The 12,618-nt window shown below is 38.7% G+C and overlaps 1 protein-coding gene across 17 annotated transcripts in view; it reads left to right on the top strand.

Annotated features, from left to right (window-relative positions):
• LOC105481530 (phospholipase C beta 4) overlaps positions 1 to 12,618 on the top strand; it is a 408,983-nt gene that overhangs the window by 355,255 nt on the left and 41,110 nt on the right. For all 17 annotated transcript variants that reach the window (XM_011741179.3, XM_071079654.1, XM_071079655.1 and 14 more), the window contains 2 exons: positions 9,854 to 9,942; positions 11,309 to 11,459. In XM_011741179.3, the coding sequence (XP_011739481.1) occupies positions 9,854 to 9,942; positions 11,309 to 11,459 (240 nt within the window). The remainder of the gene's footprint in view (positions 1 to 9,853; positions 9,943 to 11,308; positions 11,460 to 12,618) is intronic.

Consider the following 12,618-nt stretch of genomic DNA (forward strand, 5'->3'; position numbering starts at 1 on the left):
CTGTATTTACAATGTAGCTTATTAGCAGTGTTGTATTTAAGTATTGAGCCAAACTAATCTATTTAATATTAGTCCTGCCAGTACTCTTTCCTAACATGTCATTGTGGCTGCTTGCTTTTTATCAGAAGCATTTGAAATTTCTGTGAACCATTGATGAGATTCTGCAGTCGATGCCTTAACCACATTTGACATTCAAATACAATTTATTCAAAATTCTCTGGTCATCTATTTCATAAGTGAAGAAACCGGGGACAGACATTATGAGGTGTCAGGGTCTTCCCTGTAGATAACAGAAGAAGAATATGAGAACTGTCTTTTTCCAAATCTCTGATCTTCTTTATAGCTTCTTGACTTACTCAAAATATATTTATATTTTCTCTGTTTAGCCAACCCCCCACATTCATATCTCAGTGTATTTATGTGCTGAACCAGTGAGGTAGGAAATCTATAGTCTGTGTTCCCTGAAGTATTGATATTCCCTGTTCATTCCACAGGAACAAGTTCAAAATGAAGCTCAGCACCATCACACTCAGCGTTTTCTAGAAAAAAAGAATTTTTTAAATTTTTCCTAGAAAACAAAGAAACTCATCAATATACATCATTAGTTTATATTTAGCTAAAGAAAGATAGTGTGGATTTTCATTACTTTGCTCCACAAATATTCTATAAAATATTAAGTAGTTAAAATATGTATCAGAGAGCAATTCTGAGAACACAGAGGATCAAATAAGGGTCACTCACAAATCTACTGCCCAGAGACAGCTATTGTTTACTTCCATTCTCATTTTTTCCTGTTTGTTTATTTATTTATTTATTTGAGACAGAGTTTTGCTCTTGTCACCCAGGCTGGAGTGCAATGGCACGATGTCGGCTCACTGCAACCTCCATCTCCTGGGTTCAGGCGATTCTCCTGTCTCAACCTCCCGATAGCTGGAACTACAGGATGTACACCATGCCCAGCTAATTTTGTATTTTTAGTAGAGACAGGGTTTCGCCATGTTGGCTAGGCTGATCTTGAACTTCTGACCTCAGGCAATCCACTCTCCTCGGCCTCCCAAAGTGCTGGGATTACAGGCGTGAGCCACTGCGCCTGGCCTTTTCTGTTTCATTTTTAACAAAATTAAATCTTACTATACCACTCATTTGGAATTCTAATCTGTTTTTTTAGAATATGTTTCCATGTCATTAAATATTTTTATATTTTTATTAGCTGTATAGGATTACATTTTATGTTGGCCATAGTTTAGTTATGGATAAACACTGAAGTTATCTTTCTTGGCCCCTCAGGAAACAGAGGCAGGAATTTGAGTGCAACTCCTTCTCCTTCTCCTTCTCTTTTCTATAGCATAAAAACTCTCAAAACTGGCCAGGTGTGGTGGCTCATGCCTGTAATCCCAGCACTTTGGGAGGCCGAGGCAGGTGGATCACATGAGGCCAGGAGTTCAAGACCAGCCCGACCAATATGGAAAAACACTGTCTCTACTAAAAATACAAAAATTAGCCAGGCATGGTAGCACATGCCTGTAATCCCAGCTGCTCCAGAGGCTGAGGCACAAGAATTGATTGTCCCTGGGAGGTGGAGGTTGAAGTGAACTAAGATCACACCACTGCACTCCAGCCTGGATGACAGACCAAGATCTGTCTCAAAAACAAACAAACAAACAAACAAACAAACAAACAAACAAACAAACTCCCAAAAGACACAAAGAAATAACAGAGCAGTGATGGTTACCATGAGTTCTGAACCCTTCCTGGCTGTTTCTAAGCAGCCAGGATGCAAAATGTCCAACAATACAGTCTCTTAACTATCAGGAAAAAAAAAAAAAAGGTAACATTTAGGACAGATGATTAGGAATGAATAATGAAAACTTGGTTTAATTTTTTCCATATTATTTTGCTACAAAACATAAAGAAAAACAACCTTGTCTTTTACTCCCTCTGTCATACACAAATAGAAGTACTAGATTGGGTGCTAGGAGCATTCTTCCTTTGTCAAATCCAGTGAGACTCCTGAGTGCTGGGATTATCTTTGCTGCTTTATCTGTAGGTGCCAATGCCACCGTAGATGGCATTTGCCCATTGCAAGGCTTTATCATTGTTAGACACTGCCGTTGGAGACAGGAAGCAGTTCCAGGGCTAATGACAATGAAACGAGTGTCAGTATTTCTTTTTCAACCACTGTGGCTTTGGGTGGGTTTTGTCACTTGTGTTTCTCTTATTATTACTGAGTGATAGGGAGGGGAGCAAATAAGAGAGTTGGAGCTTTGCTTCCAGAATCTATGGGGCCTCAACATTGTATCAAAATGTCACTCCCAGATGTGTTTCATGAGCCTCCCAGGGCTTTGTTCCTCCGGGCGGTGCTGATCATTACTTCTGCAACAATAAATTTTGCCTTCTCCTCTACAAGTGTTTTACCTAAGGGAAGACGAAGTGGCCCTCTATTTCTTTGTACATTTCCCCTTTCCACCTTCCCTATTATTAAAAATACATCCTGGGGGGTGGGGAGGTGTTTTTTGTTTTCTCTGCCCAGCGTTTTCATAGGGCTGCTTTCCAACCATTTTCACAAAGCTAGTTGGCTGTTTCTTATATCAGATGTTTCCAAAGGAATAATGTTCTTAATTAAGATGCCATTCCTGGGAAATAATCTCAGGACTTCCTGATGCAATTTAAACTTGTTCCATCTGTCCTCTTCCTTCCGGGAGCTAAAATGTCATATTCTATTAAATGTTTGTTGAAAAACCCAGTTGCATATTCACAATGATATCTTTCTTATGGCCCTTTCTGAACTACAGAAAATATTAGACTTCGAGAAGAAAAGCTCTGGAGGGGAAGGGGGCAGGATAGATTATGGTAAAATACATTGGAAATTGCTAGACTAAGCAAATTTAAACAGGCTTATCTATTGCATGATTCCTGGGATGTACGGTAAATGCCCAAGGGGAGGGAGAGAGCATAAGCATTTCCCAATCTTATTTGACCACAGGATCTTGTTGCCCAAGCACCTACTGTGTTTTCTACCATTCTAGGAAATGTAGTTTGAGAAATGCTTAATCTTTTGGTAGGAACCCAAAGGACTAAGACAAAAATCATAGATTTGGGATTTGCCTTTCTTTATCAGCACCACATTGCAGCTGATAGGGGAACAAGTATTTTTCTTCTGCCTGTACCTCTTGGTAAGTTAGAAATAGTAGAGCGGAACGGGAGGGAACCTGGGCCAGGAGTGAACACATAGGGGTGGGGAGGGGGAGTGTAGGTGCCATGGGCAGGCAGTGCTCACCACTGAGGCACTCAATGATTTGAAAAGCGTTGGTTAAACAAACAAAAATCAACCGAGTTCTCCTGAAAAGTGAGTAAGCATCTGGAAGTCTGTATTAAGGAATTGCTATCTTCATTTCCATTCTTAGAGACACCTAAATTGATGCTTTCAACTCTGTATGAAAGTCAGGAAGCATGGGAGGGAGGAAGGGAGGGGAAAAGCAGGGCATACATGGAAAGTCTTTACTAGGAGAGACCAGCCTCATGGAAATGGCATTATGCCCAGAAATAGATGGTGTTTTTAAAAACACATAAGTAAAGCTTTAAGTTAAGTCTTAATGAAAGAACCAAATCAGAAAAAGCAGACTGGTTTCTTTTTAAAAAGAAAGGTTCTGGAGCCCCTGCTGGGGCTCCCTCCTAGCAAGGCCTACTCACCTGCCAGTGGATGCTAATCAGCACTGAAAATGAATTCTTGTCGCAATGATTTATCCTGTGGAACTCTAAACTAAACAGGAAATAGGCAGCCACAGTATTCCCCGATAAAAGGAAGGAAGTCCAGTGAAATGTCATATTGGCACCAAAGAAAGATGCTGGGTTTACTTGAATATGCAAAACTTTGGCCAAGAATATACCCGATGTATTTAACCACTTCCTCAAGTTATTTTTCTGAGCTGAGGCAAGGAAACAATAAATACCATTTTTCAAGTACAGTTACACAAGTAGGTAAGTATGAGATATTTGAGGTACAGCTTTTCATTCTCTGATTACAAATTATTTTAAATGTGGCTATTAAAAATCAATTTCCTTTTTTGATATGCAGCACTCTTCGTATCTACCTATCCGTATGTATCACATGTGTATGTCCCTGGCCAGTGGAGAAACTGAATTACAATGAAAAATTATCTTAAAGATGCCAAGACGGGCCTTGGCTCCCTAATACTGAGCCCTTTGCACTTTGGCAGAAAATTTTTGTCAGAACGGTCCCCGGTATTCAAATGCCATTCTTCTGCATTGATCTATAACTCCAGCTACAGAATGAACACCTGCCACCACATGACCAAATTAAACATCCTAGAAAGGGGTGTCCAATCTTTTGGCTTCATTGGGCCACATTGGAAGAATAAGAATTGTCTTGAGCCACACATAAAACATACTAACCTTAACGATAGCTGATGAGCTAAAAAGAAAAAAAAATTAAATTAAAAAATTAAAAATAAAAAAACGTTTGTGCATAATTCTCATAATATTTTAGGAAAGTTCACAAATTAGTGTTGGGCCACATTCAAAGCCATCCTAGACCACATGTGGCCTGTGAGCCATGGATTGGACATGATTGTCCCAGAAGTATCTACTTTGTTATTTGAAATTGCTAGGAATGAAGCATCCATTTCAAATAGCCTGCTAACTTTAGCCTTGCTCAAGGCATTTAGTCCTTTTGTAATCTATTTTTTGTCTTATCTGATTTGATTTGAACAAACCTTACTTTACACTTTTCATATTTTTGTTGCATTTTGTTCAAGAACATTATATTGCATTATTATTGTATATTGTAATTTCTTAAAAGTAAAGAAAGACAGCATCTAACTGTAAATAAAACTTCTCAAATAAGACGTTTCAGAAAATAAGACCCAAATAAGGCAGGATGTTAGGATCTAGCATCATATGTCCCTAATAGTGTCTAGATCTGTTAATATTGGTAATTCAAGATAGATTTAAACAATGATATTTATCCAGCTAATGGATAAATCTTCAGCAGGCTCTGATTTTGTTGTATCATTTAGGTGACATCTACATAATCCTATAGCAGGTGGCTGACAAGAGCATCTCAGACAGCTTGGCTGTGACAAACAAGACAGTATGTGGATTCAGCTAGGTCAGGATTGTGTTGAATCAGCCCTAGAAGCTGAGACCGAGACATTGTGGCATAAACAGGCGGAAAACCACTGGGATTCTAGCAGGAGGTCTCCAGGGGCTGCTGGACCCTCCGTGGTCTTAATGATAAAGCCTGCCTTGTACACTTAAGCACATGACTTTGTATGGAAGATGCATCCCCAAGAATTTAAGTAGTGAATTTTTTTCCCCTCAATTACTGTGGCAATCAAATGTACAGTTGTCTTGTTCTCCCTCTGCACTAGTTTCCTAGCACTACTGTAACAACCACAAACTGGGTGGTTTAAAACAACAGAGATTTATGGAGGCTAGAAGCGTGAGACTAAGGGGTGGGCAGGACTATGCCCCCTCTGAAGGCTCTTGGGAAGAATCCTTCCTAGCCTCTTACTGGCTCCAGACAGTCCTTGGCATTCCTTGGCTCGAAGCTGCACCACTCCAGCCTCTGCCTGTGTTGTCACATGGCCTTCTTCCCTGTGACTCCATGTTCTCTCCCTCCTTATAGCAATACTAGTGATTGGATTTAGGGCCCACCCTCATCTAGTATGATCTCATTTCAGTCCTCTTCTAAAACCTAAGCAAAGACCCTATTTATACATAACAATCATGTTCTGAAGTTCTAGGTAGATGGAAGTTTTGGTGGACACTATTCAATCTACTCCACCCTCTTAATTCTGCTTTTAGTTTTTATTTTGTATTATTTTTGAGACAGAGTCTTGCTCTGTCACCCAGTCTGCAGTACAGTGGCATGATCTCGGCTTACTGCAACCTCCACTTCCCAGGTTCAAGCAATTCTACTGCCTCATCCTCCCGAGTAGCTGGGATTACAGGTGTGCACCACCACACGCAGCTAATTTGTGTGTGTGTGTGTGTGTGTGTGTGTGTGTGTGTGTGTGTTTTTAGTAAAGAGGGATTTCACCATGTTAACCAGGCTGGTCTCAAACTCCTGACCCCAAATGATCCACCCACCTCGGCCTCCCAAAGTACTGGGATTACAGGTGTGAACCACCGTGCCCGGTCTCTGCTTTATGTTCTTAGTACTCCTTCCATTCACCATTCTTCAATAACTATTTTAAAGCTTATTAAGAGTAAATTTTGTTAAGAATGCATATCAGGCATATAAGTTATATAAACTGCTATATTATTTAACTGAACCATGAACTTTCTGATAAAATGACAAAGAAATCATTTTTTGTACTAAGATATTCCTAAATCCATCTTTTTATAGAAAAATTGAAAGCCCATCTGAGTATCTACCAGTGGGGAATAGTTTGATATAGAAAATCAATGTGACATTACCCATTTACTAAAAATAGTTTTCAGAACTATGCAGATATAATATATGCATCAATGAAAAAGCAGGTTATATAACTCTAAATAAACTGTGGAAAAAAATGTATTCATGTGCACAAATTACACAAAAGTATACAAACTGCTTGGTTAGGATAGAAGGATCATTTCATTCTTTAATGTCTTTCTTTATTGATTCTGTAACTTGTTTTAAGTAATTAAAGTATTATCTGTTATTCCTATGGAAAAGACTACCAGTTATTCCTCAAAAATGCCATATACTCTCTTCAGGCCCCCAGGCTGATTACATGCCATTAAAAATTAGCGAGTGTTTCCTACCCACCCAGTCCTGTGTGTTATCACTGAAATGGGCCATTGGGATTGGATACTTGACAAAACATATCCGACGTGGGAGTGTACAGAGAAGCATAGACCAAGTATATCTCCTGCAAAGAAGGGCAGAAAAGTTTAATGGATACAAGTGAAACCTCACTCTGCCTCATAATGATGTGGACAAGTGGCAGGAAGAGGCGTTTGGGAGTCAGGCACAAAGAGTTGCGCTAAAAGTCTAGGTTGGTCAAATTGTGTCCTCATGTGCTGAAGGACCTTAGTCATGCCCGCTTCGTGGCATCCTGATGACGGTGAGAAAGCCATGTGGTTCTCCTAACGCAGCATCACCTCGTGGGTGACCAGTGACCACAGGGCAGAGGGATGCTAAGCAGAAAGGACATGAATTGGCATCAAAGGAGTCTTCCGAACATTGCATTTCCTCTCTAAGCAATGAAGGTAAACCCTGTGTCTCCTCCAGACACTACTGACTGAAGAGAGATATCAGCACCATCAGCACCACTAAAAGTAATGTTGGGAGCCAAAGTGTTGCCATGAGATTCACCGAATGGTTGTGGAGAGAGATAGCAGCAGTATGATGCAGAGATTGAGCTGCCACCTCCTGAACCTACTTAAGGATCTTAGCACCACCACAAGTGGGACAACCAGCCTTTATATCCCTCAATGCGATGCATATAAAGTCACAGCACCTCATAGAAGTACCCTCTTCTTGACAACGAAAGATGTCAAGAGGGATTGCTGTGGATTAAAATTGACTTAAGAGCCATAATTATCAGAGACATAGTATGAAATTTGGTACCTTGATTCAAACAATGTAACTATAAATAGGGGAAATATTAAGATGGACTGTGTATTATATCATAGTAAAGAATTATGCCAATTTTGTTGGATACAGCATTGGGATGGTTGGCTCCAAATTAAATTTAGAGCTGCAGAGACAAGTTATTAGGAATTAAATGTTCTGATATATGTAATTCACCTTAATATATTTCAACAGAGAAGAAAGAGAAAAAAATGAAAGGAATATAAAGGAAATGTGGCAAACAAATGTTTATAATTGTTGGGTTGTCATCATAAATATATGAGTGGTTATTGTACTTTTCTCTCCACTTTTGTGTATACTTGAAATGTTTTATAACAAAGAGTTTAAAATAGATAAATAAATTCCTAGAATAGTAACTTGCCAAAAATTGTTGTCTGTGATTTTTTTTTTTTCCTGAGCAAGATTTAAGAGCTAATTTTTCCACGGCTGTTGTTGAGAGGCAAAGAGTTCTTTGGGATCATGGGTGATAAAAACAGACCTTCTCACATGCCACTGCTGGGAGAATCAACTGATGCAATTTTGGTGGAGTGCAATTTGGCAATAACTACCATAGGACAAATACCCTTACCCATCATTCTAACTTCTAAGAATCTATTCTATAAATATATGTGGAGGTATGCTATGAAATGTTCAAAGGCATTCCCTATAATGAATGTTCAAAGACATTCACTACAATGATACTTTAATAGCAAAGAACTGAAAGGACAAGCTGTCTACCAGTAGGCAACTGGAAATTGTTATAAGAAATTATCTTAATATTATAATTAATTATAAGAAATTATCACCATTCAGAGAATGGAAAGTTTAAGCAGCCCTTATAAATAATGTATTAGAGCTATATTGCCAATATGAGATTGTTTCCCAAGATATCTGACATTAAAAAATGGTGCAGAAAACTATGAACCCATTTGGAGTTTTTAAAAATGTCTGAATGGATATAAGAAATGGATAATAATAGTTACCTTCTGGGCATAGGATTAGCAGGAAAGAAAGTTTTCACTTTTCATTTTATATATTTGAATGTTTACCACGTGCCGATGTTATTTTATTTATTTATTTATTTATTTATTTATTTATTTTTCTGAGATGGAGTCTCACTCTGTCACCCAGCCTGGAATGCAATGGCACGATCTCTGCTCACTGCAACCTCCGCCTCCTGGGTTCAAGTGATTCTCCTGCCTCAGCTTCCCAAGTAGCTGAAATTACAGGCATGTACCACCAAGCCCGGCTAATTTTTGTATTTTTAGTAGAGACAGGGTTTCACCATGTTGCCCAGGCTGGTCTTGAACTCCTGACCTCAGGTGATCCAACCGTCTCACCCTCCCAAAGTACTGGGATTACAGGCGTGAGCCACTGCCTCTGGCCAACCATGTGCAAATGTTATTTTCTGTTATAAAAAGGAAAAGAAAAAAAATTGAAACCGAGAGAATTATGTGCCCTAAGTACTGAGAATGTTATCTTAAGAGTTATCCTAAGATTGTAATTAGGAAGATGATTCTGTTAGGGAAAATTTTATAAACTTAAACAGTATTTAAAATGCATAAATTATGGAGGGTTTCAAGTTAACAAGAATAATTTTGCCTTCTATAGTAAGAGTAAATTGTACACAATTATATGCAACTCTGAAAGTACTTTGAAATCTTCAAATGACATTAATATAAAATATGAAATTCTACTGTCTTTTAAGTTCAGGTTATACCTGAGAAAACACTAGAGAAAGATTTCATTTTGTCTACCATGGAACCAAAATTGACTTTGAATATGTATTATCCTTCTGTATCAAAAAATAAGACCTACCTGCCTCAGGTACTTTTTATGTTCATCATCTCATTGAATTATCATGATTATTCTGCAGGGCAGGTGGTATCCACCCTAATTTCCAGATAAAGAAACTGAGGCTGGGGACATTAATCAACTTGCTGAAAATCACACACAAGTGAAAAAACAGTCAAGAACCCACACACTTCACTCGGTTTGTCCTAACACTCTTGCCTCTTTCATATAGGGAAAAACTAAAGGGAAAAAAGAGACAATAAAAACATCATCTGGTCTTTGGCCCTTGCTTTTACTCCTTTCTTGTTTTCTGCAACTAGCTGTGCCTTCCTCAGTGTGTCTTATGTCCTAGGAAAAGATTGTTAACAGAAAGCACAACAGGTATCCAGGATTGTAGTTTATTAAACAGAGTTTTCTTGAATATTTTCAGTAAAACAGAGAATTAACAGCTCATTGGGTTTTTTTCTTTTTCCCTAGATATTGTGGATGCTTTATCAGATCCAAAGAAATTTCTCTCAATTACAGAAAAGAGAGCAGACCAAATGAGAGCTATGGGCATTGAAACTGTAAGTAGAAATGGTTGATTAAAGATGGCCAAGTTGTGGGAGTTTGATTATCAAACAGTGTTTACAAAAGCAAGATAAAGTAATGAATTAGCAAATTTAAGGAGTAATGAATTAGCAATTTTAAAACTGAGCTCATCAATTCAACAATAGTTGACTTTCTACAAAAGTGTGGCATGTTTAATAAAATGTGACTACCATCAGAAAAATCCACTTCATCATCAGTGGCTTAACTCACATCTGGGGACCCCTTCCCCATGAGAAAGAAAATGAAAAACATTTTGTTATGCTTTTAGGAAAGTTTAAAATGTAGGTGGAGCATTTCTAATCAGAAAATCCAACATCTGAAATGTTCTAAAATTCAAAACTTTTTGAGTGCTGTCATGAGATAGTCATACCTTTGTTTTTTGAAGGTTCACTGTGCATAAACTTTCTTTCATGAACAAAATTACTAAAAATATTGTATAAAATTACCTTCAGGCTGTGTATAAGATGTATATAAAACATTAATGAATTTTCTGTTTAGACTTGGGTCCCTTCCCCAAGATACCTCATTATATATATGCAAATGTTCCAAAATCTGATATCCAAAACATTTCTGGTCTCAAGCATTTTAGATAAGGAATATTCAAACTGTACTGTACAGGACATTTCTGTGATACATTAAAATACCAGTTATCCCAGTTTAGTGAATTAATGATAACTGCTTTCTATTTTTAGTTATTTATTTTTTAACAGATAGGATCTCACTGTGTTGCCCAGGTTAGAGTGCAGTAGTGTGATCATAGCTCACTATGAACTTAAACTCCTGGGTTCAAGCCATCCCTCTACCTCAGCCTCCTGAGTAGTTGGGACTACAGATGCATGCCCCTGTGCCTGGCTAATTTTTTTTACTTTTTTTTATCAAAACAGGGTCTCACTCTGTAGCCTAGGTTGGTGTCAAAGTCTTGGCCTCAAGCAGTCCTCCCACCTTGACCTGCCAAAGCATTGAAATTACTGGCATGAGCTACCATGCCAAGTCAAAATGGCATTTATTACTGATTTTTCACTGTTTGCCAGCCTTGCATCCCAACCTTCTCCCGTTCCAGTGCACATGTGGGTTGTTTCTTTGTTTTTAAATGTTCTCTTTACCAAACTCCTCAGTTTGGAATGGATGTAGCATCTCTCCAATAGCTAGAAAAAGAGAAAGTGTTCTCTGCTTGTTAATAAGTTGGATCTTCTTTCCTTGGCTGGATCCTTTGCCTTTAAGAGAGTAGAAGTCTAGGAAGGGTATAGTAGAAGTTTACTGGATTCAGTAAAATAAAGAATGTACAAGATATTTGACCTTGAGTGACATTCGTTTGGGTCAATGGAAATGTTTCTGTTCTAGAGTGACATAGCTGATGTGCCCAGTGACACTTCCAAAAATGACAAGAAAGGAAAGGCCAATACCACCAAAGCAAACGTGACCCCTCAGAGTAGCTCTGAGCTCAGACCAACCACCACAGCTGCCCTGGCCTCTGGTGTGGAAGCCAAAAAAGGTGAGAGAGAGCCATTGGGCTCCTTTTCTTCTGCACCCACCTTAATTACACAGGGTACAATATCTATAGCTTTAGGAAATATATAAATTCGAAGTTCTTTGTGGGAAAGAACCTTTTACACAGTGATGTTAACTAATTCATCCCCACTCTCTTCCAGACCCTCCCATAGGTACTTATCTGGACAGGCAGTGGGCTCATAAACCAACAGAGTTATCACTATTGGACATTTCTAAATTCTCATACTGATAATTTCCCCCCATAAGTAGATGTTTAGCACCCATGATTATTTGTTTGTAAAATTATCAAGTGAGCATTTGAAGGCCAATTCCATGTGTTTACCTGTGGATGAAAAGAAAGATCGTTAAGAGGTGTCATCAGCCAGTGGGTAGGGAAACAACTGTGCTGGTTATTTTAATTGGTTTCCATTCTAATTGGTCAGACATCCCTTGATTGGGTGGTGCCCATTCCATATTGGAGGGAAAGGGAGCAGGGAGAATGCTGATAGGGAGTGGCAAGGAGTTCATCTTTCCCGTTCTGGAAAGAATTCTGGGGTCACCCTGAGAAGGTCTTGGGAAATGAGTCAAAGGAGTGTTTTAAGAAAATTATAGTCTTGGCAGAAGAATTCATTGAAAGTGGGCATGCTAAGGGCCAGGTAAGAATTATGACACTCCTGCTTCTGTTATAACACACCTATCACATTGTGTTGATAGAGTATTAACAACCAGAGAATGAGGTTATTGCAGGTGAGACCACACCTCATTATCAGTGTGTCCCTGGAACCATGCCTAGTTAAGATATAGTAATCTATTTTCTTGGGAAGTAAAGGGCTGTTTAATGAATGATAGGGACAAGGAAGTCTGGATTAAGTTGGAAATTATCAAAAGGAAGGAAGAATAGAAGTAAGTTGGCAGCTTGGATATGGGCCTTAGGGAGAAAGGGGCTTTGTGGTAACTCAGACTTCACGGACAAATCCCAGAGATAGATGGTACCATTGAGAGAAGTAGAGGAGTTAGGAGGAGGAGCTGCTTTTGGTAAAGAAGATGATTTTGGTTCTGTATATCACTGAGGTCAAGCTGTTGCTGATACATTTGGGCAGAAATATGCAATTAACAAATCTATGCCAGGTAGAGAAGAAGAAGGAGAGATAGAGAAACAGAAT

This window comes from Macaca nemestrina, chromosome 15, assembly GCF_043159975.1.
Source record: "Macaca nemestrina isolate mMacNem1 chromosome 15, mMacNem.hap1, whole genome shotgun sequence".
In the NCBI taxonomy this organism is placed as follows: Eukaryota; Metazoa; Chordata; class Mammalia; order Primates; family Cercopithecidae; genus Macaca; species Macaca nemestrina.